At 46.7% G+C, this 27,496-nt stretch overlaps 1 protein-coding gene and 1 long non-coding RNA gene across 2 annotated transcripts in view; one reads left to right on the top strand and one right to left on the bottom strand.

Annotated features, from left to right (window-relative positions):
* The first annotated feature begins 1,647 nt into the window (after positions 1-1,647).
* pkd1a (polycystic kidney disease 1a) overlaps positions 1,648-27,496 on the top strand; it is a 67,600-nt gene continuing 41,751 nt past the window's right edge. The window contains exons 1-8 of the mRNA XM_029121911.2: positions 1,648-2,107; positions 13,602-13,673; positions 15,275-15,346; positions 16,062-16,225; positions 16,357-16,604; positions 17,414-17,674; positions 17,768-17,939; positions 20,022-20,199. Of these exons, the coding sequence (XP_028977744.2) occupies positions 1,818-2,107; positions 13,602-13,673; positions 15,275-15,346; positions 16,062-16,225; positions 16,357-16,604; positions 17,414-17,674; positions 17,768-17,939; positions 20,022-20,199 (1,457 nt within the window). The 5' untranslated portion in view covers positions 1,648-1,817. The remainder of the gene's footprint in view (positions 2,108-13,601; positions 13,674-15,274; positions 15,347-16,061; positions 16,226-16,356; positions 16,605-17,413; positions 17,675-17,767; positions 17,940-20,021; positions 20,200-27,496) is intronic.
* On the bottom strand, positions 21,261-24,896 carry LOC109616137. Its single transcript, XR_002197206.3, has 3 exons — positions 24,502-24,896; positions 22,382-22,561; positions 21,261-22,047 (listed from the first exon to the last, which is right to left on the bottom strand). It is a non-coding gene; the product is annotated as an uncharacterized LOC109616137 (long non-coding RNA).

The following is a 27,496-nucleotide window of genomic DNA, read 5'->3' as shown; positions in this document are numbered from 1 at the left end:
GCAGCACTGTTTGGCCGAATGCTGGCCACACACACACACACACACACGAACACACACAAGAACACACACACACGAACACACACAGACTGTAGGTCTGGAATGAGGTGGTCTGAAATCAGGCAACGTCCCCCTCGCGTGCCCCAGGAGCAGAACAGGAAATGGGAGAGAGGGAGGAGTGTGTGTGAAGGTGGGTATGAATGATTGTTTGGATTTTAATTTATTGAGAGAGAGAGAGAGAGAGAGAGAGAGGCTGCGAGACAGGGAGACATAGAGAAAGGCAGGGCGACGGAGAGAGAGGCAGGGGGACGGAGAGAGAGGCAGGGGGACGGAGAGAGAGGCAGGGGGACCTGGAGAGAGAGGCAGGGGGACCTGGAGAGAGGCAGGGGGCCAGAGAGAGGGGCAGGGAGACGGAGAGAGAGGCAGGGAGACGGAGAGAGAGGCAGGGGGAAAGAGAGAGAGGCAGGGAGACAGAGAGAGAGGCAGGGAGACAGAGAGAGAGGCAGGGAGACGGAGAGAGAGGCAGGGGGAAAGAGAGAGAGGCAGGGAGACAGAGAGAGAGGCAGGGAGACGGAGAGAGAGGCAGGGAGACAGAGAGAGAGGCAGGGGGACGGAGAGAGAGGCAGGGAGACGGAGAGAGAGGCAGGGAGACAGAGAGAGAGGCAGGGGGACGGAGAGAGAGGCAGGGAGACAGAGAGAGAGAGGCAGGGGGACGGAGAGAGAGGCAGGGAGACAGAGCGAGAGAAACGGAGACAGAGAGGCAGGGAGGCAGAGTGAGAGAGAAAGGCAGGGAGACAGAGAGGGAGATGCAGAGAGAGAGACAGGGAGGCACAGAGACAAAGAGAGGCAGGGTGACGGAGACAGAGAACAGGAGAAAGAGAAAGAAATAGGGGGGAATGGAGAAAGAAAGACAGAGAGACAGAGAAAGGCAGAGAGACAGAGAAAGGCAGAGAGAGAGAGAAAGGCAGAGAGAGAGAGACCAACTGCCAAGGGCTCACAGGCGGACTGGGGCCCCCTAAAGTTTGGGGGGCCTAAGTGACTGCGTATGTCGCTTATTCCAAGGGCCGGCCTTGCAACTGGCTATTAGATGGAGTCAGAATGACTGCAGGTCACTGCCAAATGGTACATGATACATGAACCACGTGCATCATAAATAACAGCTCATTATTACTTCAGTGACATTTCACCCATGGCTCTTTGTTGCCACTTCTGTTCCTTTTACCACCCTGTCCATAAGCACACGATCGGCCCAGACAAAGGGCCAAAACCCCTTCTAAGGACGGGTGTCAGCTTTTGCTGTCTTTCTGGGCAATCCTGGTCCTCGCGTGTATTGTAAAATCCGGATTGCAAACACACGTTCGGTACGGAAAGGGGGAGGGAGTGGGGGGAAATGTTTTGGTTAATGTTTCTTGGGGTTTGTTTCAGGTTTTTGTGTGCGTGCGTTATTAGAATTCCAGTGTGACTGACAAAACATTGCATGAGAAAAAATCACAACTTTCTCCCAAGGAGCTCATGAAGAAATACGTGCGCTCAGCGGCTACTTGTAGAACTACACGGAACGAAGGCTGCCAAGTAATAAAGGAAGTTCTTGAGGAACTTTTTTTTTCTCAGGAAAAAAAGTAGAGAGCGAGTTCCGTTATAACCCCAGAGCACGGCGAAACGTCTGCGAAAACCCGAGGACGGATAAAAACAGGTTTGAAAGTAAGCGGAGGTCTTTTATTTAACTCACATGAAGAAAACTGCCAAAAAGCGACGAACTAGTTTTTCCCCCCAGCGCGAGAACCCTTCCATCATCCGGGGCGATGCGATGTGAGTGAGCTATGCCTTTTAGAAATGGACAGACTTTATCCAAGCGAAAACATGGCGCCTGTTTCCCCAAATTTGGATTATTTTCCAGTCTGCTATTCACTTTCTGTTGCCTGGAGGCATCGGTTTCTAGCCCAGCACACGGGGACAGCAGCAGCGTTAGGAGCTGTGGGAGTCCGTGCCCGGTTAACTGTACGTGTCTTATCGTACAAGGACCCCGGGAATCGTGCGTGGTTAATTGTACGAACATCGGCCTGGAGCGAGGACCAACAGCAGCGGACCTCCCACTGGAAACTAACGTTCTGTAAGTAGTTGCTGTAACGTTATCGTTTGGCCGTCAGGGTGGGATTAAGCGGGGTGTGAGATATCCCCCCGCACGCGTCTGTAATTGGCATAACCCCGCGTGCTCACTGGCACTTGGACTCTGATAGATGTGGAACGGATAGTTGGCACTCTCCGTGATTGCGCATTGTCATGCTGAACACTCGTGGTTGGTTATTTTGTTCGGTTGTTATTGTTTGGTGTCTGCTGGCGTTGTTAGCGATCCCTTTCCAACTGTCAATATGTGTGATGCTTCTGAATACCACGAATAAACTGAGGTCACCTTTTGGTTACACTTTGCCTATTCTGCACCGTGATGCAGTTTTTGCACCAACTGTAACGGTTACTTTTTTGTGCACGTATTTATTCTTGTTAATGGATTATGAAAATTATATTTTAAAAATAAATTGTATGCGGGGGACTGAAATTAATAACAAATTGCTAGAATTTATTTTGGAGAATTTGTGTGCACTCAGCACCTTGGGGCGCGGGGACGTGCTCTTGTACTTTGAGATACTTGTTGTAAGTATCCACAGATACTAGAGCAGAGTGCATCACTCAAAAACACACAACTTACGTAGATCAGCAAAAGTATACGTTGTTCTCGCTAGAAGATACCAGAATATACCAGTTATATTATTTTCAAATTTAAATTCCAGCAAGTTGAAAACGTTAACCAAGCACCGAATCAAATTCAAGATGTTCTTTGTTACAGAACATATAATAGAATTGGAGTAGGAATGTTTGTGTACATCCCGAATTGACTGGATTTTAAGTGGTCTTGACCTCGTCCTTGACGGTGACGTAAGTCGGCTGCAGCCATAGATGGTCACAGCCCATCACAGCGTCTCTCAAAGGCTGTGGTTTGGAGTCTGACTGCCGGCTGGTCTTCTACATGACGGCTCGGGTTTGAAGGCTTGTATGGCAGATCTTTCGCTTCAGCCTTGCGCCTTGGAAGAATGAAAATGCTGTTCCTTGCGCTGCCTGATGGAAGGAGTGCATATGCTTTCGATTTATTTCCCAGTGCTGTACACATTTTCTTCCTGTTTTTTTTAGTACATTTCCACCCTATGAAGCCGAAATACACATGTGAAACAATTGTGTATGACAAGGCCTAAAGAGCAAATGATAAAGTTTAATAATAATAATTACGGAAAGCATGAAGAGATTTAACTTTTTGTGTCTTCACAATTGTGATCTGATTATTGCCTGGGGTTCCCCAAAGATGGGCAGGGTCAATGGGGATGATAACATTGTGACCCCGCCACTCTCAAATGCTGCTAATTAAAATGGGGGGGGGGGGGGGGGGTAATACTGAAATTATAAATACTGAAATTATTCTTTGAATTTCAAACCTGTGAGCTGGCTTAGATCAAATTAAATTACCACTGTCTAATGTTGAGTCGTTCACAAATAATAAACAGACTCCTGAAGGGAAAGTTTGGGAATCATTGCTATGGACCTACGGCTGTTTGTCTGTGTGAAGGGAGGGCTTGGACCATCCTATCAGCTAATCGGGGCTGTGTATGTAAATATCTTAACATTTGTTTCCTAGTGCCCTCATGATCTGATTGATTTTGGCCGTTTTAAAATAGTAAGGTACTGTATGGTTTGCATAAAATTCAGCATATCATTAATTGTGGTTTGAGTTAGAATGGACTCAGTGGGGGAAAAAGACTTAGGTTTGTAAATGCATGGATAGTTTTACTCGTGTGGTTTCTTTTTATCATATATGATGATTGTGAAGTCATGATTTTCATCCAGATAATTCATAGATTTCATGCTGTCTTGGTGCTTGCATGTGACCGGCTCAGAGAGATGTGGGTTCTGGCCTTTCCGAAGGGAGGAATTCATTAGCAACAACAGTTGTCAATCTAAGCAAACGGCAAACGCTCCTCTGGGGAAAGTCGGTGAACGGTTAAAAGTATCGAATTTCTGTTACTGGAGAGGAGTTAAAAGGCAAGAGCGTCCACCGTTGGAGCCACCGAATCGAAAAGAAATTGGTTTTGATTTCCAACTCACTGGCTGGATTCTCACAGGATTCTCACAGTCTGGGACTGTGGCCTTGAGCCGTATTCATCTAGCATCTCAGAGGAAAAAGGGCTCACCCTGGCACGTTTTGACCGTTAGCGCAATCATTCAGACCGTTCGACGCAGGAGTGATCAGACCCTACTGTATCTGAAGCTTGATTTCAAAACTGGCCCAGGAATCGGAAGTGGTCCGGTATGGAGTTCAGCAGGGTTTTGAATATCCGGCCTGAGAGACACATTGTGCTAGCCTCATGTGGACCTGTTCTTTCATGTGGACCTGGGTTGTTTAGACGTTTGGTTGGGTCCTGGTTCTGACTACCACAAGCTAGGTGTGTGTGAAGCCAGCAGTTGTAAATATCGACTTCTCCGTCTTGCTGGCTACAACACTGTTTGGCTTTGTGTAGTTACCAGGACAACCCCACCGCAACTACACACCCCCAGACCAGCCCAGGAGAAGCAATAGGTACCAGAGACACACACACACACACACACTGCAGGATCAGGAGATGTGCTCTTCTAAACCAGAGTAGTTATATCTGGCAGGGCGCCCCGTCTCTACAGAAAGCCCACTCTGTCTCCATCCCTGTTACGGTTTCTGTCCGTCTCCTTTCTCCGTGTACCTCATTCCCTTTTTTCCTTGTCATTGCATTCCCTTCTCCCCCTCTTCAGTTCTCATGCTCTCTCTCCCCTCTTCGCCTTTCTTGTCTCTCTCTCGCTCCATCTTGCTTGTATCTCTCTCACTCGGTCTTGCTTGTCTCTGTCTTGCTCCATCTTGCTTCAATCTGTCTCATTCTGTCTTGCTTGTCTCTCTGTTGCTCTGTCCTGCTTGTCTCTCTGTTGCTCTGTCCTGCTTGTCTCTCTGTTGCTCTGTCTTGCTTGTCTCTCTGTTGCTCTGTCTTGCTTGTCTCTCTGTTGCTCTGTCCTGCTTGTCTCTCTGTTGCTCTGTCCTGCTTGTCTCTCTGTTGCTCTGTCCTGCTTGTCTCTCTGTTGCTCTGTCTTGCTTGTCTCTCTGTTGCTCTGTCCTGCTTGTCTCTCTGTTGCTCTGTCCTGCTTGTCTCTCTGTTGCTCTGTCTTGCTTGTCTCTCGCTCTCTCTGTTGCTTGTCTCTCCAAGAAAGACTGAATCCCGGGACACAAGGTTTGTTTTGTTACCACGACAACAGCAACCCATGACATCACTCACGGAAGCACGGCATTCCACGAGGCTGTACATGAAGAGGGTCGGGAGAGAGTGAGATTGTGAGGGACGTAGAGGAAGAGCGGGACACAGAGGGGGGGGGGGAGTGAGAGGGGTTGAGGGGTTGCGCTAGCTGAAGGGGGTAAGGTACATATTTGAGATGTTACCGACACTACAGCTGACAAACAACCCTGGTTAGGCATTTCACAACCTTGTTTCAATTCCAGCTGCAGGTGTGTGAGTGTGTGTCTAATGTTTTACTGGTGCCAGTGTCTGGGTTCATCATTAATCCACCTAGTTTAGACATTTATCTCTCCCAGAGAGAGCGGGAGTTGTGCGCGCGCGTGCGTCTGCGTGCGTGTAATTGTGAGACAAATAAAGCAGGCAACAGTCGGCACCTGAGATTGTCCCTAACGCACACACTTATGTGTTCAGGTATTTAATATGACATTCCCACACACGTATAAATTACCTGTGTTATTTCTTAGTGATTCCTGTGATTCTTAGAGGTCTGAAGATGTTCCCAGCCACACTACGTGGTTACAAGACTGTATAATACTGTTGAATTAAACACTTTCTAACTTGAGTTGAATTGCTAACTAAGGTATGCTAGTGATTTTGCTTCCATATTATACATGACAACATACTACAAATCCAGGACAAGGGAGGTGTAAAATACTATGATTTTGTTAATCGCAGAAGCCCCAAACTGCGTCTTTAACGGAGAAATGAAATTCAACCTCATTTCAGACCAACTCAGTAATATTTATGTCAGTTATTTCCCACGTACCCTTTAAAATGGAGACCTTAAAGAGTAATGAGCAATATGGTTTCGTTTCGAAGTTTCGATCATTTGTTCGGTCATGAAACTGCTGTTTACCACTGCAGCTCTCCGTGAGGAGCGACGAGGAGAGAGTATGAGGAGAAAATTGATAGAAAGGAGGAGGGAACAAACTTATAGAGGTGTGTGTGTGTGTGTGTGTGTGTGGTTCCAGTTTGGAAGACTTGTTGGTGGTTAGATATTTAAATGCTTCTCTGTTTGCCTACCTGGTTCACTTGGTGTGAACAGCCACGAGTGCCAGGGAGGGGAGAGAGACTTCACAGTTCACCGCAGAGCAGATGTGGTTTTACCACACCAGCTCGGATCAACAAACGGCCTTTCTTTTCCACCTCTTCAACTCCTTCCCCGTCCTCCTCCTCTCCCTCACTCTGTCACTCTCTCGTTCTCCCCCTCCTGCACTCCTTGGAATGGAGAGTTTTGAACAGAGTGATCATTTGATTCTGTCCCCTGTAATTAGATGAGCCAACTCAGGACAGAGAGACTGAAGAGTAGTGTGTGAGAGAGACCGTTGACGGTAATAAAAAAATAAGTAGTGCAAGGAAATAAATATTCTTTCACAATGGGAACATCCTGTTACTTTTGCGTCACCCAAACCCCACCAACAGGAGAAGATGCAAGGGACATTGGGAAAAAATCTGAATGGTAATTAGAGCGTATTCCTACCCATCCCCTGGACATCACACATTTTGTATCAGTCAGTTACACACTGTTTTCTTTTTTCTGCTCTGAGAAAAAGGGGTCACCAGATGTCAGAGAAGGTGAGCGAGTGTAGTGTGTGTGTGTGTGTGTGTGTGTGTGTGGGTTTGACACACAGCTGCCGAGCTCTCCCCAGCTGGACTCCAGACAGCCCGAGCAGCAGGAATGGACAGAATGTTCTAAAGAGGAGAGGAAGAGCAAGGCTGACCCACCCTGGATGGGCCCAGCCAGTCTCCTCCTTCCACACGCTCCTCCTTTCCTGTACTCCCTCCTTCTTGCCGCCACTGTCGCTCAGTCCGCGGTGAGGAAAGTACCCGGTCCATTTGCCCCCCCCCGGGGCCATGCCGTAAAGGGGCCCCCTCAGCTCGCGCAGCCCAGCTCACGCTGTCCGTCCTGAAGAGCCTGCGTCTGGAGCTCCATGGCCTGGCAGGGGCAGATCCAGGCGCCGTGCCCAGAGTGGAGGCACTCCACAGTGGGGTGATTGTTCTCCGGCACTGGGCCTTTACGGTTCTCCCTTGGGTCTCTTCCCACCCATCTTCCTCCACTGCCTTGGCTCGGGCCAAGCTCCATTCCACTACGGCTACACGGCGAAGGGATGGAGGGAGAAGGTGGAAGGAGAAGGTGGGGGGGGGGGTGAGAGAGTGAGGTTAGAGGAAAAATGGAGCGAGGTTGAAAGTGCCCTCGTTGCAGCGTGTGTTTAGTGGACTTTGGGAATGCCGCGCGTTCTGTGCTGTGGTTTGGACCCATCGCCGTGGTGACGCTGGGGCTTCCCTGTCAACACGTCTCACCTTCCTTCTGCTCACCGTTAGCAGCAGAACATTTGAAGGCATCGGTGTTCGTCGTGTGTTTTTGCCCGCCTCGTGGCAACGCTTCACCAATCCTGCCGTGGTTGTGATTGCCCGTGTCAGAGTTTTTCCCGTTATGTGAGTTCGTCAGTGTTTGGCTTGGAAGTGCCTCTAATATGGTCGTACGTTGGGCAGGGGGTTGAAAACTGCAGCTCCGTTTCCACCTGATATTGTGGGCCTTGTGCCCTTAAGTGTTTTTCTCCCGTCAGCCAAGTGTACCTAAGGCGGCTTCATAGAAAGGCCATGACTCACTGAGTCTCTACATAGTCACCGTTTCAATTCACATTAGGGTCTCTCTCTCCCACTCTGTTTCTCTCTCTCTCTCTTTCTCTCTCTGTGTCTCTCTTCCTCTCGCTCCCTCTTGTTTGTCTCCCCTGCGTCTCTCTCTCCTGCTCTCTCTCCCTCTGTCCCAATCCTAGAACCAGCGATGGATGAGGTGTTCTGCTTTTAGTCTGACACCAGACAGCCCATTTAAGGAGCGTTTAGATCATCGTCCTGCTACTCCGTTACTAAAACATTACCATCTGTGTGTGGGTGTCCTTGTCCATACATCTCAAGAGTGTCCGTACGTTTGTGTTTGAGGTTGTGTGTGTGTGTGTGTGTGTGTGTGTGTGTGTATATATATATAAAGCAGAACCATATGTGTACAGGCAAAGGTAGCAGAGAGAACAGGAGCCAGTCTGCTGCTAGCTAATAGACATGGAGGTCACATTATAAGGCCACACACACATTCACCGTGGAGAGAGAACGAGGGATGTATGGATGGATTGATGAAGAGAAGATGAAGAGAAGAGGTACAGTAACCCTGGGATACCAACCGTTCCCTGTAACCCTGGGATACCAACCAGTCTCAGTAACCCTGGGATACCAACCGTTCCCTGTAACCCTGGGATACCAACCAGTCTCAGTAACCCGGGGACACCAACCGTTCCCTGTAACCCTGGGATACCAACCAGTCTCAGTAACCCTGGGATACCAACCGTTCCCTGTAACCCTGGGATACCAACCAGTCTCAGTAACCCGGGGAAACCAACCGTTCCCTGTAACCCTGGGATAGCAACCGTTCCCTGTAACCCTGGGACACACTGTCCTGGGGTGAAGGGTTCAGTTGTTTCAGTAGTATAACAGCATAGTTACCTGTGTAACGTTTTCCAACTCACACACCGTTAACATAGAACAAACAGAAAGTGCACCAGAGAGTAGAGAGCACATGCACAGCTAGCGCACACACTCACACAGCTAGCACACACACACTCACAGCTACCACACATTCAGCTACCATACACACGGAGCAATCGCACACACAGCTCCGACACCCCCCCCAACACACACACATACACACAGCTACCACACACTCAACAACCACACACACAGCTACCACACACACTCCGCTACCACACACACTCCGCTACCACACACACTCAGCTACCACACATGTACAAAGCTACCACACACACACTCTGCTACTACACATATACACAGCTACCACGCACATACCCACACACACACACACACCCAGACACACGCACACACACTCCTTAATAAACTATTAATGACTTTACCAGAGCATCACATCATAAGACCAAGGCAGGCCAGCACAGTGACCCGACCACGAGGCCTGGAGACTGGGCTTCCACGGCCGTTCATCCCTCCTCAGTCACTCTGTGGGATTATTTGCCCTCCATCTCTGTGATTCTCCCCCTTTCACTCTCCCCCTCCTCCTTTCTCCCCCTCCCTCCCTCTTTCTCCCTCTCTCTCTCCAACGTCTCTCCCTCTCTCTCCCCTCTGTGCCTTACACAGCCTGTCTGGAATGTACAGATGTTTCCTTTTGGGAATAACCGTGCTGGCCTGTTCTCACACACACACACATTTTGTACATTTGAGCGTTGTGTTTCATGATGAGACATGCGGAGGAAGTCAAGTTGTCTTCTATTTCTCTCATCCTCCTTTGTTTCTTTCGTCTTCTGGCATGCTGTCCTCCCTTTTCACTTTTCTATTTCCATGCCACCACCTCCTCTCTCCTCCCATCCATGCCACCACCTCCTCTCTCCCTCCTCCATCCCTCTCTCTCTCCCTCCATCTCTCCCTCCCTCCACCCATCCCTCTCTCCCTCCCTCCACCCATCCCTCTCTCCCTCCCTCCACCCATCCCTCTCTCCATCCCTCTCTCCCTCCCTCCATCCCTCTCTCCATCCCTCTCTCCCTCCCTCCATCCATCCCTCCATCCCTCCCTCCCTCCCTCCATCCATCCCTCCATCTCTCCCTCCCTCCACCCATCCCTCTCTCCATCCCTCCCTCCATCCATCCATCCCTCCATCCCTCCATCCCTCCCTCCATCCCTCCATCCACTCCTCTCCCTGTTTTTAAACAGAGCAGTTACTTGTAAAGGGTGACAGAGATGTTGGAGCTGACACCTCTCTCTGAGTGTGTGCGTGTGTCAGTTTGTGTATTTTTTTTTTACACAAAACATATGGTGAAACATCACTAACGTTTTTATGAAATTATGTCATCTTTATTTGGCATTTTTATGGTTTTATTTGACAGAGACGAAAGTGAAAGTTGGAGGAGGCGGTTTTTGCCAACAGATATGTTTCAGAAAGCAACGAACCACCTAACCCTGCATCATGAGTAACAACAGTTCACTTCAAGTGATTCCTTCTAAGTGCTGTTAATTCAATCAAGGGCTCATGGCGTTCAAGAGCGAACTAATCTTCTTCTGTTGGAAAGTGAGGTCGGTTTTACCAAGTTTAGAATCGACTCTTGGCTTATCCAGTACTAACCAGTCATAAATCAGCATCAGTCAGATGGGAGAGACAGAATCTAATAGCTCAAGTGCAGAACCAGCTGCTTGCAAATTATAGCTTGTGTCTCTGAGATCCAAAACAAGCCGAAAGTGGCTTTGACTATTTCTTTTCTACTATCAAAATATAGACAGGCTTGGTTTCTTTAAGGGATGCAACTTTGGTTTAAGGTTTGTTTACTAAGTCTGGTTTGTTTACTAAGTCCTGTTTGTTTAGGTTTGTTTACTAAGTCCTGTTTGTTTAGGTTTGTTTACTATGTCTGGTTTGTTTAGGTTTGTTTACTGAGTTCGGTTTGTTTAGGTTTGTTTACTGAGATCGGTTTGTTTAGGTTTGTTTACTATGTCTGGTTTGTTTAGGTTTGTTTACTGAGTTCGGTTTGTTTAGGTTTGTTTACTGAGATCGGTTTGTTTAGGTTTGTTTACTATGTCCGGTTTGTTTAGGTTTGTTTACTAAGGTGTTGTAAATCCTGACTGGTCTTGTTGCGTAATTATGGGCATCTGATGGGGAACTAGGAAGCAGCCCCTCTGATGTCATTTCCTGTTGGGTAATTCAATTTAAGTTGGGTATATATTGAGTGTATGTTAATGTACTTCCAGAATACAAATGATTCTGTTCATTATTAATCCAGTGGGCCTTAACAGTTCTCTGTTTTTGAATTAGGAACTGGAGAACATTTCGACACAGTGAAATCACCACATCGGTTTTGACAATATTTAAATAGATGCTCAAATCCAAAAAGCAATTAGTTTTTTTGTTTTTGTTTAAGCTATTCATTCCAGATCATCAAATCATCAGCCAGTAGATGGTACGGGTGTAGTTGTCCAGAACAAATCCATCTGCCTATACTGTCATGACTAAATATAACTTCCCACTGCGACCATCAGAAAGTAATATACTTCCTGCTAACATGCAGATACTTTTCTGGGTAGTTGGGAAACCTCACTAGAATACTGTTTATGGGTGTTGGTTTAATTAGTAGTACGTTGTCCATAGGCCGAGCATTACATTTGCTTAGCAACCACATGACACGGCACTGCGACCAGAACGTGATTGGTCGTGGGATTGTTGTGCCCCTCCATTCAATACTTGGTCAATTAATATCTATTCCTTGAATGTCTGGAGGAAGTAGACAGGAGGAAAGGTGGACGTTTAGTGCTAAAGTGCATTTCTGTCCAATTGAGGCAAGTGAATGGGAGTTTGGATGCGTGTGCGTGCGTGCGTGCATTACCCACACATTAAACCAATAACAAATGACACCGTCTGGCATTTTGTTCAATACATCCTTATGTCACATACAGCTTTGGAAATAATTAAGAGACTTAAATCAGCATCTCTACATGTATGGCAGCCATTCCATTCAAGTGTCTGTTAAATTCCAACACAAGCACAACTCATTTTACTTAATAAGGTACTGATTAGGTGATGTGGTCATCACTATCCTCTTGGAATAGGACCAGCCGGATGGCAAAAACAGTACAAGTAGTACCTCAAAGGTAATTTGAATAAAAAAATAACTATTCAGCATGACAAAAGAGTTGAAAAGAAAAGCTTTGAGTGAGGAAAAGAAGGGTCCAATTCTGCCTTTACTGGCAGAGGGATACAGTGAGCGTCAGATTGCTTCCATCCTGAACATTTCAAAGACGGCGTTTCATAAGAACAAGGTGAAGCAACAGACATTGGGAACAACAAAGCTACAGACTGTCAGAGGGTGAAAACGACTGTCCACTGACCGAGATGACCGTCAACTCATTCGAATGTCACTCAACAACCGTAGGATGACATCAAGTGACCTACAAAAAGAATGGCAAACAGCAGCTGGGGTGAAGTGCACAGCGGGGACGGTTCGAAACAGGCTCCTAGGGGCATTGTTAAAAAATCAATGAGAAGCAAAGAAGAGCAAGGCTGAAGTTTGCAAAAGACCATAAGGATTGGACCTTAGAAAAATGGAGTAAGGTCATCATCTCTGACAGATCAAATATTCAGCTTTGCCCAACACCTGCTCGTCTAATGGTTAGACGGAGACCTGGAGAGGCCTACAAGCCACAGTGTCTCATACCCACTGTGAAATTTTGTGGAGGATCGGTGATGATCTGGGGATGCTTCAGCAAGGCTGGAATTGGGCAGATTTGTCTTAATGAATCAAGCCAAGTACAAGGTTATCCTGGAACAACACCTGCTTCCCCCAACTCTGAGAATAGTTTTTTCCAGCAGGACAATATTCCATGCCACACAGCCAGGTCAATCAAGGTGTGGACAGAGGACCACCAGATCAAGCCCCTATCATGGCCAACCCAATCTCCAAACCTGAACCCCATTAAAAACCTCTGGAATTTGATCAAGAGGAAGATGGATGGTCACAAGCCATCAAACAAAGCCAAGCTACTTGATTATGTGTGCCAGGAGTGGCATAAAGTCACCCAACAGCAATGTGACAGACTGGTGGAGAGCATGCCAAGACACATGAAAGCTGTGTTTAAAAAAATCAGGATGAATCCATCAAATATTTATTTCTGAACTCTTCATAATTTAAAACATTTGTATTTTGTTGTTGAAAATTAATATGAATTCGTTTTCTTTGCATTATCTTTTTTTTGTTTTTTTTATATTTCTTTTTGGAATTTGGGAGTAATGATGTCAGTAGTTTATAGAATAAAAAAAAAACAGTTCATTTTACTCAAACACATACCTATGAATAGTAAAGCAAGAGAAACTGATAATTTTGCAGTGGTCTCTTAATTTTTTCTGAGGGATGAGGAATAGGAGCTCAGGGTTTAGGGCTAGAAGCTGAGGGATGAGGGCTAGAAGCTGAGGGATGAGGGCTAGGAGCAGTGGGATGAGGGCTAGGAGCTGAGGGATGAGGGCTAGAAGCTGAGGGATGAGGGCTAGGAGCAGTGGGATGAGGGCTAAGAGCTGAGGGATGAGGGCTAGAAGCTGAGGGATGAGGGCTTGGGGCTGAGGGGATTTGGACTGAGCAGATTAGGGCTGTCTACTACATGTTTGGACTGCTGCCTTCATTTTCCACTTCAAGAGAGAGCTTGAGTTTTTAATTTGATTTCTTTTGTTTTTCTGCTTTTACTTTGTCCTTATAGAGATCTGTCCAGAAACCGCATCTCATCTCTAGAACCAAGCCTCTTTGATCAGCTTACTACACTACGAGAACTGTAAGTATAGCAATGTGTGTACATGTGTGCGTGTGTGTGTGTGTGTGTGCGTGCGTGTGCGTGTGCGTGTGTGTGCGTGTATGCTTGTGCGTGTGTGAGTGTGTGTGTGTGTGTGTGTGCATGTGTGTGTGCATGTGTGTGTGGTGTTCATAAGCACATTGTTTCCATGTGTTGCGTTGCACTTGTATGATCCTGTTTATCTCTTGAGGAGTGGAGAGGTTTTGGAGAAGTGCTCAGATAGAAGTTTTTTGGGGCGGGGGGGGGGGGGGGGGAATGGGGTTGGGGGTGGAGGAGAGGGGTTGGGGGTGGAGGAGAGGGGTTGTGGGGGAGGAGAAAGAGGAGGTGGGGGAGATTGGGTGTGGGTGGAGTAGAGGGGGCGGGGGAGGAGGAGAGGGGGTGGGGTTGGGGGAGAGAGATGGGGAAGTGGTTAGAAGGAGAGCAGGGTGACGAGAGGAGAACATTGAGAGTGGAACAGAGTGGAAGAGCCGAGGCGTTGTAGTTTAGTCTGTATTTAAGTGGGCAGAAACCAGGAGAGGAGTGGCTGGTCTGAAGGGAACACACACACACACACACACACATCACAGGACCATTAAGCTCAATTATAGCTCACAGCTCCAGGCTTAGTCTGCTCTACTTCCACTTCCAGACCTTCATCCATCACGTTTTTCTTTCCTTCCTTCTTCCCCCTGTCTTTCCCTCTCCGTCCTGTATTCTGCAAAGGCTGATGTCTCTCTCTCTCTCCCTCATTCCCTTCAGCCGTTCCCCCTTCTTCCGTCCCAGACTCCACCAAGGTCACCCAACACCCACCCAACCCCCTTCACCTTCCACCCAACACCCACCGACCCAATCACCTTCCACCAAAGCCCTCTGCTCTTCCGCCTCCATGCCACCCCACCCCCTCACATTTTCAGTCTCAGTTTCTCATGCCCCCCTTCTACTGGTTCCAGTGTTTCTAATGTCCCCCTTCTACAGGTTCCAGTGTTTCTAATGTCCCCCTTCTACAGGTTCCAGTGTTTCTAATGTCCCCCTTCTACAGGTTCCAGTGTTTCTAATGTCCCCCTTCTACAGGTTCCAGTGTTTCTAATGCCCCCTCTTCTACAGGTTCCAGTGTTTCTAATGCCCCCCCTTCTACAGGTTCCAGTGTTTCTAATGCCCCTCTTTTTCTACCAGTCTCTCTTCCAGTCTTTTGTCATCCCGTTTCCTTCTACCGATCTCTTCCAGTGTTTCTGTTTTACGCCTCTCCAACCAGTTTGTTCCAGTGTTTCTCATCCCTTCTTCTTCTACCAGTCTGTTCCAGTGTTTTCCATCAGTCCCGTCCAACCCCACCACACAAAGACCCATTATACTGACTGACCGGGAGGGGAGCGGGGGGGGAGTGGGAGAGTTAGAAGGAAAAAGGTGGTTAAACAGCGTAACAAGTGTGAAGGAGACTACGGGATTGTTTTGTACACATTGTATTTTACCTTCAATTCACCCGGCAGTTAATTTTGTTTACAACGATGGGCTGAGGTTGCGGGTTAGTTGTTAAGAGGGTTTACTAGGTATTGCCTTGGGGATGAGTTTGTAACCCTCTGCCATTCTTGTCTGTTTCTATTTCTTAGAGATTTGAGTCACAACCAGATCACCACCGTAGAAGAAAACATATGTGATCATTTATCGAATTTAACAGAAATGTAAGTATGGCCACCTCTGTCCATTAACAGAACCTTTGGAAAGTTTACAACCCTTTGCCCTTTTTAACGTTTTGTCTCGGTTTCTAGTTTGTACATTTAAAAATCTTTGCTGCAATAACACAGTTACTACCATTAGAAGTGTGGGACTTGGTGTGTAGATGAGTGGAAAACCAATTTAAATGCATGAAACTCTGACATGACAAAATCTGGAAACGTTTGAGGGAATGAAGACTTTGTCTCTGTCTTCTATCTATATATCTTTCTATCAGTCTCTCTATCTCTGTCTCTCTCCCACTTCATCGATTTTTCTCTGTGGCTATCTAACTCCATCTCTCTGTTTATCTCTTGGATTTTCAGTGTCATTCTCTCACTGTCTATTGTCTGATGGACAGTACCAATCAAATGTTTGGACACTTTACCTATAAGTGATAGGGCAAGTGTGTCCAAACTTTTGACTGGTAGTGTATTTCTCCCTCCAAAGACAGTGTGTAAATACACCTTACTGGCTGGGAGGGAAAAGGGAGAGAAAAGAGAAGGATCTCCCTGTTATTTTACTAGATTTCCACTGTGACCTCATCCACATGAAAAGCAACCGCCGTTGCTCATTCTGTCTCTCCTCCCATCCAATTCTAAGTGTGTGCAGCGGCGCACAGAATCAGGAGAACGTTCATTCGCTAATCTACCCCGACCTCCCCTCTCCCCGTACCCTCCGCAGTGACCTCAGCGCCAACCCGTTTGTGTGCGACTGCAAGCTGTCCCGGCTGGTGAGCTGGCTCCAGGAGGGAGCCGTGAGGGTCCGTCGGCCGGAGAGCATGCTCTGTGTCCAGCCGCCGGAGCTGAGGAACCAGCCTCTCCGGAACGTCACCTTGCTCACCTGCGGTAAGACGCACAAGCACGCCCGTGGGCGTAGTAATTCGACCGGCTGCTCTGTCAGTCCGGGGGTCTCCCCTCCCCTGTGGATCGTGTCCGCTGTTCCCGACGATTGATCGGTCGTTCCTTCGGTCCGCCAGGTCTGACCTATGCGGCCTGTCTGGACAACAGCATCCACAGCGGTGGGGACCGAGAGCTGGTCATCTTCTCCTCGTCCACGCCGGGCAACTTCTCCCGGGAGGAGTGTAACTCCGTGTGTTACGGCGCCTCCCAGCTCTACGGGGGCCTTGGGGCCCAGAGGGAGTGTCTCTGCAGTACCAACGTTGAGCCCAATCGCATCAGTGTGGCCCAGTGCTCCGCTGCCTGCAACAAGCCGAACGTCATGAAGGTAATCACTTCCTGTTCCCCTAACGCCCCGAGAGCCCAATCACTTCCTGTTCCCCTAACGCCCCGAGAGCCCAATCACTTCCTGTTCCCCTAACGCCCCGAGAGCCCAATCACTTCCTGTTCCCCTAACGCCCCGAGAGCCCAATCACTTCCTGTTCCCCTAACGCCCCGAGAGCCCAATCACTTCATGTTCCCCTAACGCCCCGAGAGCCCAATCACTTCCTGTTCCCCTAACGCCCCGAGAGCCCAATCACTTCCTGTTCCCCTAACGCACAAAGAGCCCAATCACCTCCTGTTCGCCCCGAGAGATCAATCACTTTCTGTCCCCTAACACCCTGAGCGATCAATCACTTCCTGTTCCCTTAACCCCCCAAGAGCCCAATCACTTCCTGTTCCCCTAACGCACAAAGAGCCCAATCACCTCCTGTTTGCCCAGAGAGATCAATCACTTTCTGTTCCCCTAACACCCCGAGAGATCAATTACTTCCTGTTCCCTTAACGCCCAAGAGCCCAATCACTTCCTGTTCCCCTAACACCCCGAGAGATCAATCACTTCCTGTTCCCTTAACCCCAGAGAGCCCAATCACTTCCTGTTCCCCTAACGCCCAAGAGCCCAATCACTTCCTGTTCCCCTAACGCCCGAGAGCCAAATCACTTCATGTTCCCCTAACGCCCAAGAGCCCAATCACTTCCTGTTCCCCTAATGCCCTAGAGCCCAATCATTGTTGTGAATGACTGGCATAATATTGGTGGTGATTGGTTGCAGCCGGGTTTTGATTGACCTAAGCTTTGTTTCTGATTGGTCTAAAGAAGTGCCGTTTGAAGTTGGCCCAGGAAGTCTTTGCGGTGGACTTCACTGTGTCTCTCTCTGCGCCTCTCCCCATCAACGTTAACTCCTCTGCCGACCTGTCCATCATCTCCTCTGTCACACCCATCACTCTCTCATGGGACTTCGGCGACTTTTCACCCCGGCTCAACGCCACGGAAACAGTTGACATGACAGCACGCCATAAATACGCCCTTCCAGGGCTTTATCCCATCAGTGTCATCGCCTGGGCTGGACCAAAGGAGGTAGGCCTTTTGTCCTTTAGAAAAAATACATATTTCAGTGTTCATTGGAGATTTCTACCTGAACATGTTTACAATGCGTGCGTGTGTGTACAGGTGTGTGCACACGGGGAGGTTAAGGTGACACTCCCTCCTCGGTTGGAGCTGCACTGCCCACAGCTGGCTGTAGCCAATCAGAGCCTGCCAGTCCGTCTGGTCAACTGGGGCGGCCTGGGCGTGGCCGTGGACTGGAGGATCACTAATGAAGACGGGCAGGAAGTGGCCAGAGGTCAGAACACACACACACAGGCAACTAATGAACATATTAGCGGTGTGCATCTTTCCAAGCCGAGGCACAGGAACAGGTGTTGTGGTAGCATCAAGCTGGACACCCCAGTCCTGGTGTGCCACTAAGCCCCACGGGACGTGCAAATTGGCCAGCATCACCTGCGGAGGGGGGAGGAATCGTCGGCAGGGATTTCCTGGCCTTGTTCCCAATCTACCAACCCACTGTCAGATCAAGGCTTTTGTCGTTCAACTGAATCTGAAACCGCCACTGGTCATTTAAGTTCTGGTTTTTGCAGGTTAACCTGTTGAAAAGATCATATGCACTTAAAGCCAAATGTCCCAAACAGAAACAGTCAAAGCTAGTATGTCCACCTCTCATTGGTCAGTGAGCAAAGCTGGGTCTACCGTTGTTCGCCACGCAAAAGTAACTGTCGAAGCAGTTACTGTCATTCTGCACTGAATGAGATGTGATCATTTGTCATATAAGATATTTTGGGAAGTTAATAAGTTATTTGCGCACACTTACAGTACACTGTGTACGCAAACCCCCGTGCTTGGCCGCATTAAGTCACAATCTCTGTGAGTGCCTGTCAAGTTTTCTTTTGTTTGTGCTCTTTCGTTTCTTCAACCCTGCTGTTTCTTCAGTCCATCGCTGCTGCCAGCAAGAGAAAGACTGTCTGTCTGTCTCTCCTTCTCCTCTCCCTTCGCAAGTCTGTCTCTCCTTCTCCTCTCTCTTCATAAGTCTGTCTCTCCTTCTCCTCTCCCTTCATAAGTCTGTCTCTCCTTCTCCTCTCCCTTCATAAGTCTGTCTCTCCTTCTCCTCTCCCTTCATAAGTCTGTCTCTCCTTCTCCTCTCCCTTCATAAGTCTGTCTCTCCTTCTCCTCTCCCTTCATAAGTCTGTCTCTCCTTCTCCTCTCCCTTCATAAGTCTGTCTCTCCTTCTCCTCTCCCTTCATAAGTCTGTCTCTCCTTCTCCTCTCCCTTCATAAGTCTGTCTCTCCTTCTCCTCTCTATTCATAAGTCTGTCTCTCCTTCTCCTCTCTATTCATAAGTCTGTCTCTTCTTCTCCTGTCTTCATAAGTCTGTCTCTCCTTCTCCTCTCTCTTCATAAGTCTCTCTCCTTCTCCTCTCTCTTCATAAGTCTGTCTCTTCTTCTCCTGTCTTCATAAGTCTGTCTCTCCTTCTCCTCTCTCTTCATAAGTCTCTCTCTTCTTCTCCTGTCTTCATAAGTCTGTCTCTCCTTCTCCTCTCTCTTCATAAGTCTGTCTCTCCTTCTCCTCTCTCTTCATAAGTCTGTTTCTTCTACTCCTCTCTCTTCATAAGTCTGTCTCTCCTTCTCCTCTCCCTTCATAAGTCTGTCTCTCCTTCTCCTCTCTCTTCATAAGTCTGTCTCTTCTTCTCCTGTCTTCATAAGTCTGTCTCTTCTTCTCCTGTCTTCATAAGTCTGTCTCTTCTTCTCTCTCTTCATAAGTCTGTCTCTTTTTCTCTCTCTTCATAAGTCTGTCTCTTTTTCTCTCTCTTCATAAGTCTGTCTCTTCTTCTTCTCTCTCTTCATAAGTCTGTCTCTTCTTCTTCTCTCTCTTCATTAGTCTGTCTCTTCTTCCCCACTCCCTTTGTTGGTTGTTTACCTTATAAAATCTCAGCCCAAATGGAATGTTTGCTTGCTGAAAAGTCAATATTTCATAAGGCAAAGCGGAAGTTAACAAACCTATGTAATATTTACTCTATCTTTTCTTTATTCTCTGTCTCTCCATATGTCTTTGTGGTTCAACACCTTATCCTTCTTTATCCTTCCAATCTCTGCCTTTCTTTCCAACTTTTATTTGACTAGTGGTGACATTTTACATTATCATTCCATGGCGTTATGTGACATTATCGTGCCAGGGCATTACATTACATCATCGTGGCCGGGCAATGTATGACATTATCGTGACATTATCGTGACAGCATCACCTAAAACAAACTCCGTAATAACAACACCCAAATGACACAGCTCCCCTCCTATTCTTTCCCTTCTCCTCCTCATCTCTCCCCCCACCCCGACGCTGTCCTCCCCCCTCTCCCCCCCTCTCTCCTCCCACAGCCACTCCGCTCTGTCCCGGCGACGCTGTGTTCCACGCCGAGTCGTCGCGGTGCTTCCAGCTGGTCCCGGGGGAGTTCTCTTGGTCCGAGGCCAGGAGACAGTGCATCTCTGCAGGGGGCGACCTAGCCGTGGTCCACAGCGACCCTCTGCGCAGCCTGCTGGCCACGCAGGTCAAACAGTGAGTTGTGGAGGGGGCTGGAAGTGCACGTGCGTGTGTGTGTGTACGTGTACACAAGCCGTGGTTAAAGCAGGAAAATGCGATTGTGGGAGGAACCTTTTATGGCTCAGTGATTATAGGGTTAGGGTTAGGTGTCGGGTTAGGATTTGGGTTAAGTTTAGGTTTTGTAAAAATGCTAGTTTTTCTTTTTAATGTAATTCATTCTCATCTCCCCGTGTACAGTATCTTACATTTTTGCAAATATTTGATTATATCCTTTCATGTGACAACACTGAAGAAATGACTCTTTGCTTCAATGTAAAGTAGTGAGTGTACAGCTTGTATAACAGTGTAAATTTGCTGTCCCCTCAAAATAACACAACACACAGCCATTAATGTCTAAACCGCTGGCAACAAAAGTGAGTACACCCCTAAGTGAAAATGTCCAAATTGGGCCCAAAGTGTCCATATTTTGTGTGGCTACCATTATTTTCCAGCACTGCCTTAACCCTCTTGGGCATGGAGTACTCCTCACCTGGTTGCCGCCACACACGCTTGACACCATTTGAACCAAATAAGTTAATCTTGGTCTCATCTGACCACAGGACATGGTTCCATTAATCCATGTCCTTAGTCTGCTTGTCTTCAGCAAACTGTTTGCGGGCTTCCTTGTGCATCATCTTTAGAAGAGGCTTCCTTCTGGGACGACAGCCATGCAGACCAATTTGATGCAGTGTGCGGCATATGGTCTGAGTACTGACAGGCTGACCCCTCACCCCTTCAACCTCTGCAGCAATGCTGGCAGCATACGTCCATTTCCCAAAGACAACCTCTGGAGATGACACTGAGCACGTGAACAGAAAATGTACACTGTTATACAAGCTGTACACTCACTACTTTACATTGTAGCAAAGTGTCATTTCTTCAGTGAAAGGATATAATCAAATATATAATCAAATATTTGCAAAAATGTGAGGGTTGTACTCACTTTTTCTAAGATACTGTATATGGCTAAGTTAGAAGTGTCTATAATAACACCGACACAGACTCACACACAGATACATACACACAGATATACACACAGACACACACATAGACATACACACACTGTTCTTTATTTCTTTGTGTTATTCTTTTCCATCGTTCGTTCTATCTTCAGGGCAATTTCCACATGGCACAAAACATGAACCTTTCCTGTCCTTTGGTTATCAACCTCATTGAATCATTAGGCAGTCATCTCTTTCCTATGGCAATAGGGACTGTCATTTAATTATCAGCCAATCATCTGTTTCCCATTGAATTAACAAGCACTAGTTCTTTTCTCATCGTAATGGAGGTTGTCATTGATTGAAAGTGGATTCTACTTAATAGAAATCAGGTGACCACTCCTCAGGTATAGTTAAGCCGTTCATTTAAGTTCACAGGTACCCAGCACTTTCATTTCGCACCATCATTCCGCTAGCCTTCTGTATGTAACAAACAAGGCAGAGTTTGCAAAAACAATTGACCACTTCGTGGCTCGCCATTTCATTAAGGAGGTCGCTCTGCTTAAAACCTTAATAAACTAGTTTAACATTTCCTCCTTTATACTCTGCAATTAGTAACAGATTAGAGGCTCGTGCCTCAAGGTCCTTGTATGTAGCTGTGACCTGGCCAAGTGTGTCCTTGTGGTTTAGATACGGCTCGAGTGTTGCCCGGGGGGGGGGCGGGGGCAGAGAGCATGGTGCGGTTGGCTCGCGCCCTCTGGGTTTTGTGGGGTAGGTAATCGAATTTGGTCGCCTTGTCTGGAGCTGCTCCACTGGGTCCTTGTGGCTCGGGCGCCCGTGGGTGCAGTCGAGAGAGTAGGCTGGAACGTGCCTTCCTCCTGGCCTAGTGAAACAAAGCAAAATGATTTGAAACTGATGCTTATATCAATATAGTCTAAATCAATTTAGAGTATCTTCTCTTTGCTATTTGGGGCCAGTTGTGTTGGCAACAGCGATGTAGCGAGACTGTATATTTTAGGTAAGAGCTTAGATGTCATGTTGAAAGACAGCACTTATTTACAGTATTACTATACAGTTTGACAACTCTAAAATGCCATTGGAGGAACTGATACAGAAATAAACGTAAATAAGATTTACGGTAGAACCTAGCATCAGTGACTTTTCAGTCACTGCTCATGATGAATTGCATGCAATAAATTCTTGGATTGTTTCCTAACATTAGTAAAGCTTTTCTCAAGGGCCCGGCCCCAGGTTTGGGAACCTCTGCCCTAACCACGGTGTGCTTGCTCCCTCCCCGGGTGCTTCAGCTCTTCCTCTTCCTCACAGCTGAGCATGCCGCTATCTGCCTTACAGGAAGACCGTGCTCTTCTCTGTATAAGCAACAGCTTCGTACTGTTCTGTGGTATAAAAACATTAATACAACATTAATACAATCTTAATACAACTGGGCAGTGCTAAATCTGTGTCATTTCTCCTTCAAACGGTTGTCGCTTCTCTGCGGTAATGGAGCCTGTCGTCAGACTAACATGTGTAAGGAGAGAGGACCTGCACGCCAACACACACACACACACACACACACACACACACATTCTTGTTATATCCCTATTGGTAATCAGTCACAGTTCAGTTGAGAATGAATTAATATGTAAGACAGTGGGGATTAAAGGGCCCAATGGCACAACACCAAAAAAGGCTATAAAACTGGTGTTTTGTGACCAGTGAACGGAACTGCAACAGGTTCACATCCTTTTGTACAGAAGGTTATTCATTTCAACTATTTCCATAAATTCTCTTGTAAAGTTTAAATAATAAGCTTTTTTTATGCAATTTTTGCTGGCTGGCTGGCTGGCTGACTGACAGCCACTTGTTAAGTAGCGTAGTGTTTAGCGTAGTGTTTAGCGAGGCGGGCTACGGAACAACAGGTCCCGCGTTCGACTCCTGTAACAGTCAACACACATGATTCCTGAGGTTCAGGACAGACGAAAACTTTGCTGGCTATAACCTTCTGTAGCTACGTAATAGGAAGCCTAAAATGTAACGGTTCTGGTGGATATTAGGATTTCTTCAGGAAAGACAAACACTTCGCTGGCTACACGATTTTCTCGTCTTTTCACTTGACAAAAAAGTCAGTTATAAATATATTGTCACCTTTATTGATAGAGACTCAATGTCATTCACAAATGGCTAATTAGCTGTTAAAACGGTCAGTGGTAAGTGGATTTGTTCAGATTTGACAAAAACTTTGCTTGCTACAACCTTCTGTAGCTACGGGATGCCTAAAATGAAACTGTTTACTGTAGTGATGGCTAAATGAGGCTTCATTAGTGTTATTTTAGCAGCAGGATATTATACTGGCAGCACACAGATTTTCATTATCACAATAAAAGCCATCATTGATATTTAGAAGGCCATATAGTTAACAATCTAGTATTTAAAACAAGAACAGACAAGAACAACATTGAACATAAAAGGACAGACTAGATTGTTAACTTTATCGCCTTATATAATTCACTGATGGCTTTTATTTTGAAAAATAAACTCTGAGTTAGCGCTGCTAGCATAATATCCTGCTGCCAGACGAACGGCCATCACTAGTTTACTGTTATATTGCGAATATTTTTGGTGGATTTTCAAATTATGTTTTAGGATTTCTTCAGGAGAGTCAAACACTTCGCTGGCTACACGACTCTCTCGTCTTTTCACTTGACGTAAAAGTCTGTCGTCACCTATATTGATACAGTAGTTATTGTATCAGTGTCATTCACTAATGGAAAATAAGCTGTTAAAACAGCCAGTGGCAAAAGCCATACAGTTAATAGATGCTATTTATGGTAAACTTAATAAGAAACCTTACTAAGTTTAACACAGTGCGTAATGGCGTCTAGTGACATATTACTGGCTGATAAACTTTTAAAACGACCAGTGGCGAAAGTCATACAGATATGTCAGGACAGACCTTAGCTCTCTTGGGTCTTCCAGCAATGTCTTGAGTTTAGCTTGCAGGCCAGAGCAATGGTGGCGTGGATACAGCTGCCAGAGCATCTTAAATGAATTGAGACAACCACTGTTCATGTAAAAACATGTCGTCATTTCAGGTAACCCGGACTGCATATAGAATATGTCATACAGGTGTGAATATATAGAATGAGGTAACCCGGCAACATAGAATATGTCATACACATATGATAAGTAGCATTAGTTTATTTGGTCCGGCTGCAGCTGGGCTCTGTGACCTTGTCAGACGGACACACACGCACGCACGCACACACACGCACACGCACACACACACACACAGGGGTGTCTGTACTGTGGGTCTCAGTGAGTTACATAAACACACATCTGTATCAGCACAGCTGCACCCCAACCACAGAGGGAGTGACGTTCCCGTCCGCGTGTTCCCGTCCGCGTGTTCCCGTCCGCGTGTTCCCGTCCGCGTGTTCCCGTCCGCGTGTTCCCGTCCGCGTGTTCCCGTCCGCGTGTTCCCGTCCGCGTGTTCCCGTCCGCGTGTTCCCGTGTGGTGAAATTGGGATTTCCGGCTCAGAGGATTTTGGAAAACCATTAAAATAGGGCATAGTGTTAGAATTGGGGTTACTTTTAGGTTTAGGCATTATCGGTTGAGTTTAGAGTTAGGTTTTATCGCTAGTTTAAGTTCATACATTAAAGTTAGGTTATTGAGGTTATGGTTAGGGTATGGTTAAATTATGGTTAAGGTTAGGGTATGGTTAAAGTATGGTTAAGATTAGGGTATGGTTAAAGTATGGTTGAGGTTAGGGTATGGTTAAAGTATGGTTAAGTTTAGGGTATGGTTAAGGTGTGGTTAAGATTAGGGTATGGTTAAGGTTAGGGTATGGTTAAAGTATGGCTATGGTTAGGGTATGGTTAAGGTATGGTTAAGATTAGGGTATGGTTAGGATATGGTTAAGGTTAGAGTATGGTTGAAGTATGGTTAAGGTTAGAGTATGGTTGAAGTATGGTTAAGGTTAGAGTATGGTTGAAGTATGGTTAAGGTGTGTGTTTGTGAATGTTTGTTTGTCTGTGTGTCTATGTCTCTCTGTTTGTGTTTCCTGTCTCAGAGCTCCACACCCATCGTTTATCTGAGGGCAAAGGCTTGTAGAAGAGAGAGGAAGAGAGCGCAAAGAGAGTGGTGACAGCGTTATAGGACGAGTTATAGGACGAGTTATAGGACGAGTTACAGGACGAGAGAGATATCAGAGGAAATCGTCTTCCCCCCTTTTCAGTCGGTGACGTTCCAGTGCCCTACCCTGCTCCTCTCTCGGGTTCCTCTCCCCATCACCGGTTCCTCTCCCTCGCTCTTACTCCTCCCTCTCTCCTGGTCCTCCCTCTCCTGCTCCTCTTGGCACTCTCCTTCCCCTCCACTAACTCACTCAGTCTTTGTTGTTTTGTTTTTATTTGCACTGGGCCCTTTCCCCCTGGCCTTGTAGAACCATCCGGTTCCCTCACATTGGACTGGATAGCGAAACAGTATGAGAGCTCGCCAGATCAGAATGGTTCTACGATCCCTCTCCTTCCCCCATCACTCCCCCCTCCTCCTCACTCTGACCCCCTTCCCTTCCTTCGTTTTTACCCTCCTTCACCCCTCCATTTGATTTCTTTTTTTTTTTTTCTGTTTTCTCCAGATGTTGGGACTTGGCTGCTGGGCCCCTACAGAGAGACACTTGAACAATAACAAGTGAAAAGGCTATGTAAAGAGAAAGCGAGGGATAGAGAGAGAGAGAAAGAGAGAGAGAAAGAAAGAATCAGATGAGAGGCAGAGACAAAGAGAGGAGCATATAAGAGGAGGAGAAGGAGAGAGATGTGATAGATAAGGCAGATGGGTGTGTTTGTGAGTAAGTGTGTCTGTAATGAGGAAAGGGAGAGGAAATGAAAGCGGGAATTAGTAGTGTGAATTCTATAGTACCAGTGTCTTTAGCTTACATTCCTCTCCATGTGCAGTCCATGTCAGGTGCCAAAGAGTCTGGCCTGCTTTTGGTCTTCACATATGAACATTCTTTCTTTAATGAGCTCAAGGAGAACAGGATTTGATCCTGATTGGACGACCCCGACGGCGGTCCTCCAATCCTGACGATTATGCAAATGTCGGGAACTCAGAGTTTTCTGCTCTCCACAGAACTCGTTGGTATCCAGTAGCAGAAGCAACCGTCTCTTATGGGTTCTCCAGACCGAAGCAGTCCGTCAGAAGTTGCTAACTCACGTCTGCGTTCTCAAACTAAATATATAGCTTCTACAGTTCCAACCACAAAATGTCGTAGCCTTCTTTTCTGTGCCCCAGAATACAACAGCCTGTCTAGCAAACATCTAAGTATATATAGATACTGAGTACAGTATATGTGTATACACAGGACCAGTCACAAGTTTGGACACATACATGAATGGGTAATTGTGTCCAAGCTTTCGACTGGTATTGTATTTTTCATTTATAGTATAATTCTGATTCAGTTTTCTAGGCGTTACATGTTTTCTCCAGACGTTGTCATGGAAAATATTAATGTTATTAACAACCAATGAGCAGCTGTGTGGCCAATCCCGCTGCGTACTGAATGTTCAGATTGCCGAAGGGCCAGTCTTTTGGCAATGACCGAGACTACAAGGAATGTTAAGGAGACTAATAAACACCTGTTGTACACCGTTAAACACACAGAAAGACAGAGTTCTTGCTGTGCATGAAATTGCATCGCTTTTACCAAAAACAAAGAAATACTTATTTTCTCTGAATGTGCTTTAGAGCATTTTGCCAGTCCCCACAGGGAAAACTTCAGATTTACAGCTCAGGGGTTGGTAAAACGTACCTTTGCTGTTAGTCTTAGAATTGGGGTAACATTTAAGTTTACAGATCAGATTTTTAGGTTTAGAGTTTGGTATAAAGGCTAGGTAAACGGGACATCTGACTGCTCCTTTATTAGTCCTATATATTTCAGTAAATATGGTATTGACGTGTTTATGCCATCAAAATAGCGAATGTATTCATGCGTTGCAAATAAAAAGCTCTTTTGCATATCACTGGTAGAAACAGGCCATATACATTTCCTGGTTGTAAGCAAACGACAATATCCGTAATTTTTAGCAATGTCCAGTTCTTCTTGAAATGAGGAGCAGTCAGAAGCAGCAACTTGAACAAGGACAACCGCATCCACCTGCCAGTGGTGCGATCGAGCCATCGGCGAAAACAAAAAGAGCCCAATAACTGCTGCGAGACACAACTCCGTAAACCGATGACATCATTGTTTGAAATTTCCAGGCGTTAGCATTTAACAAATACAGCTGTGGTGACCGATAATGTCCGAAACCCTTTGAATCAGTCATAAACACGCTGT

The sequence above is a fragment of the Esox lucius genome, chromosome 9 (assembly GCF_011004845.1).
Source record: "Esox lucius isolate fEsoLuc1 chromosome 9, fEsoLuc1.pri, whole genome shotgun sequence".
In the NCBI taxonomy this organism is placed as follows: domain Eukaryota; kingdom Metazoa; phylum Chordata; class Actinopteri; order Esociformes; family Esocidae; genus Esox; species Esox lucius.
Note: the sequence above shows the minus strand (reverse complement) of the source record. Positions and strands in the feature narration are given on the sequence as shown.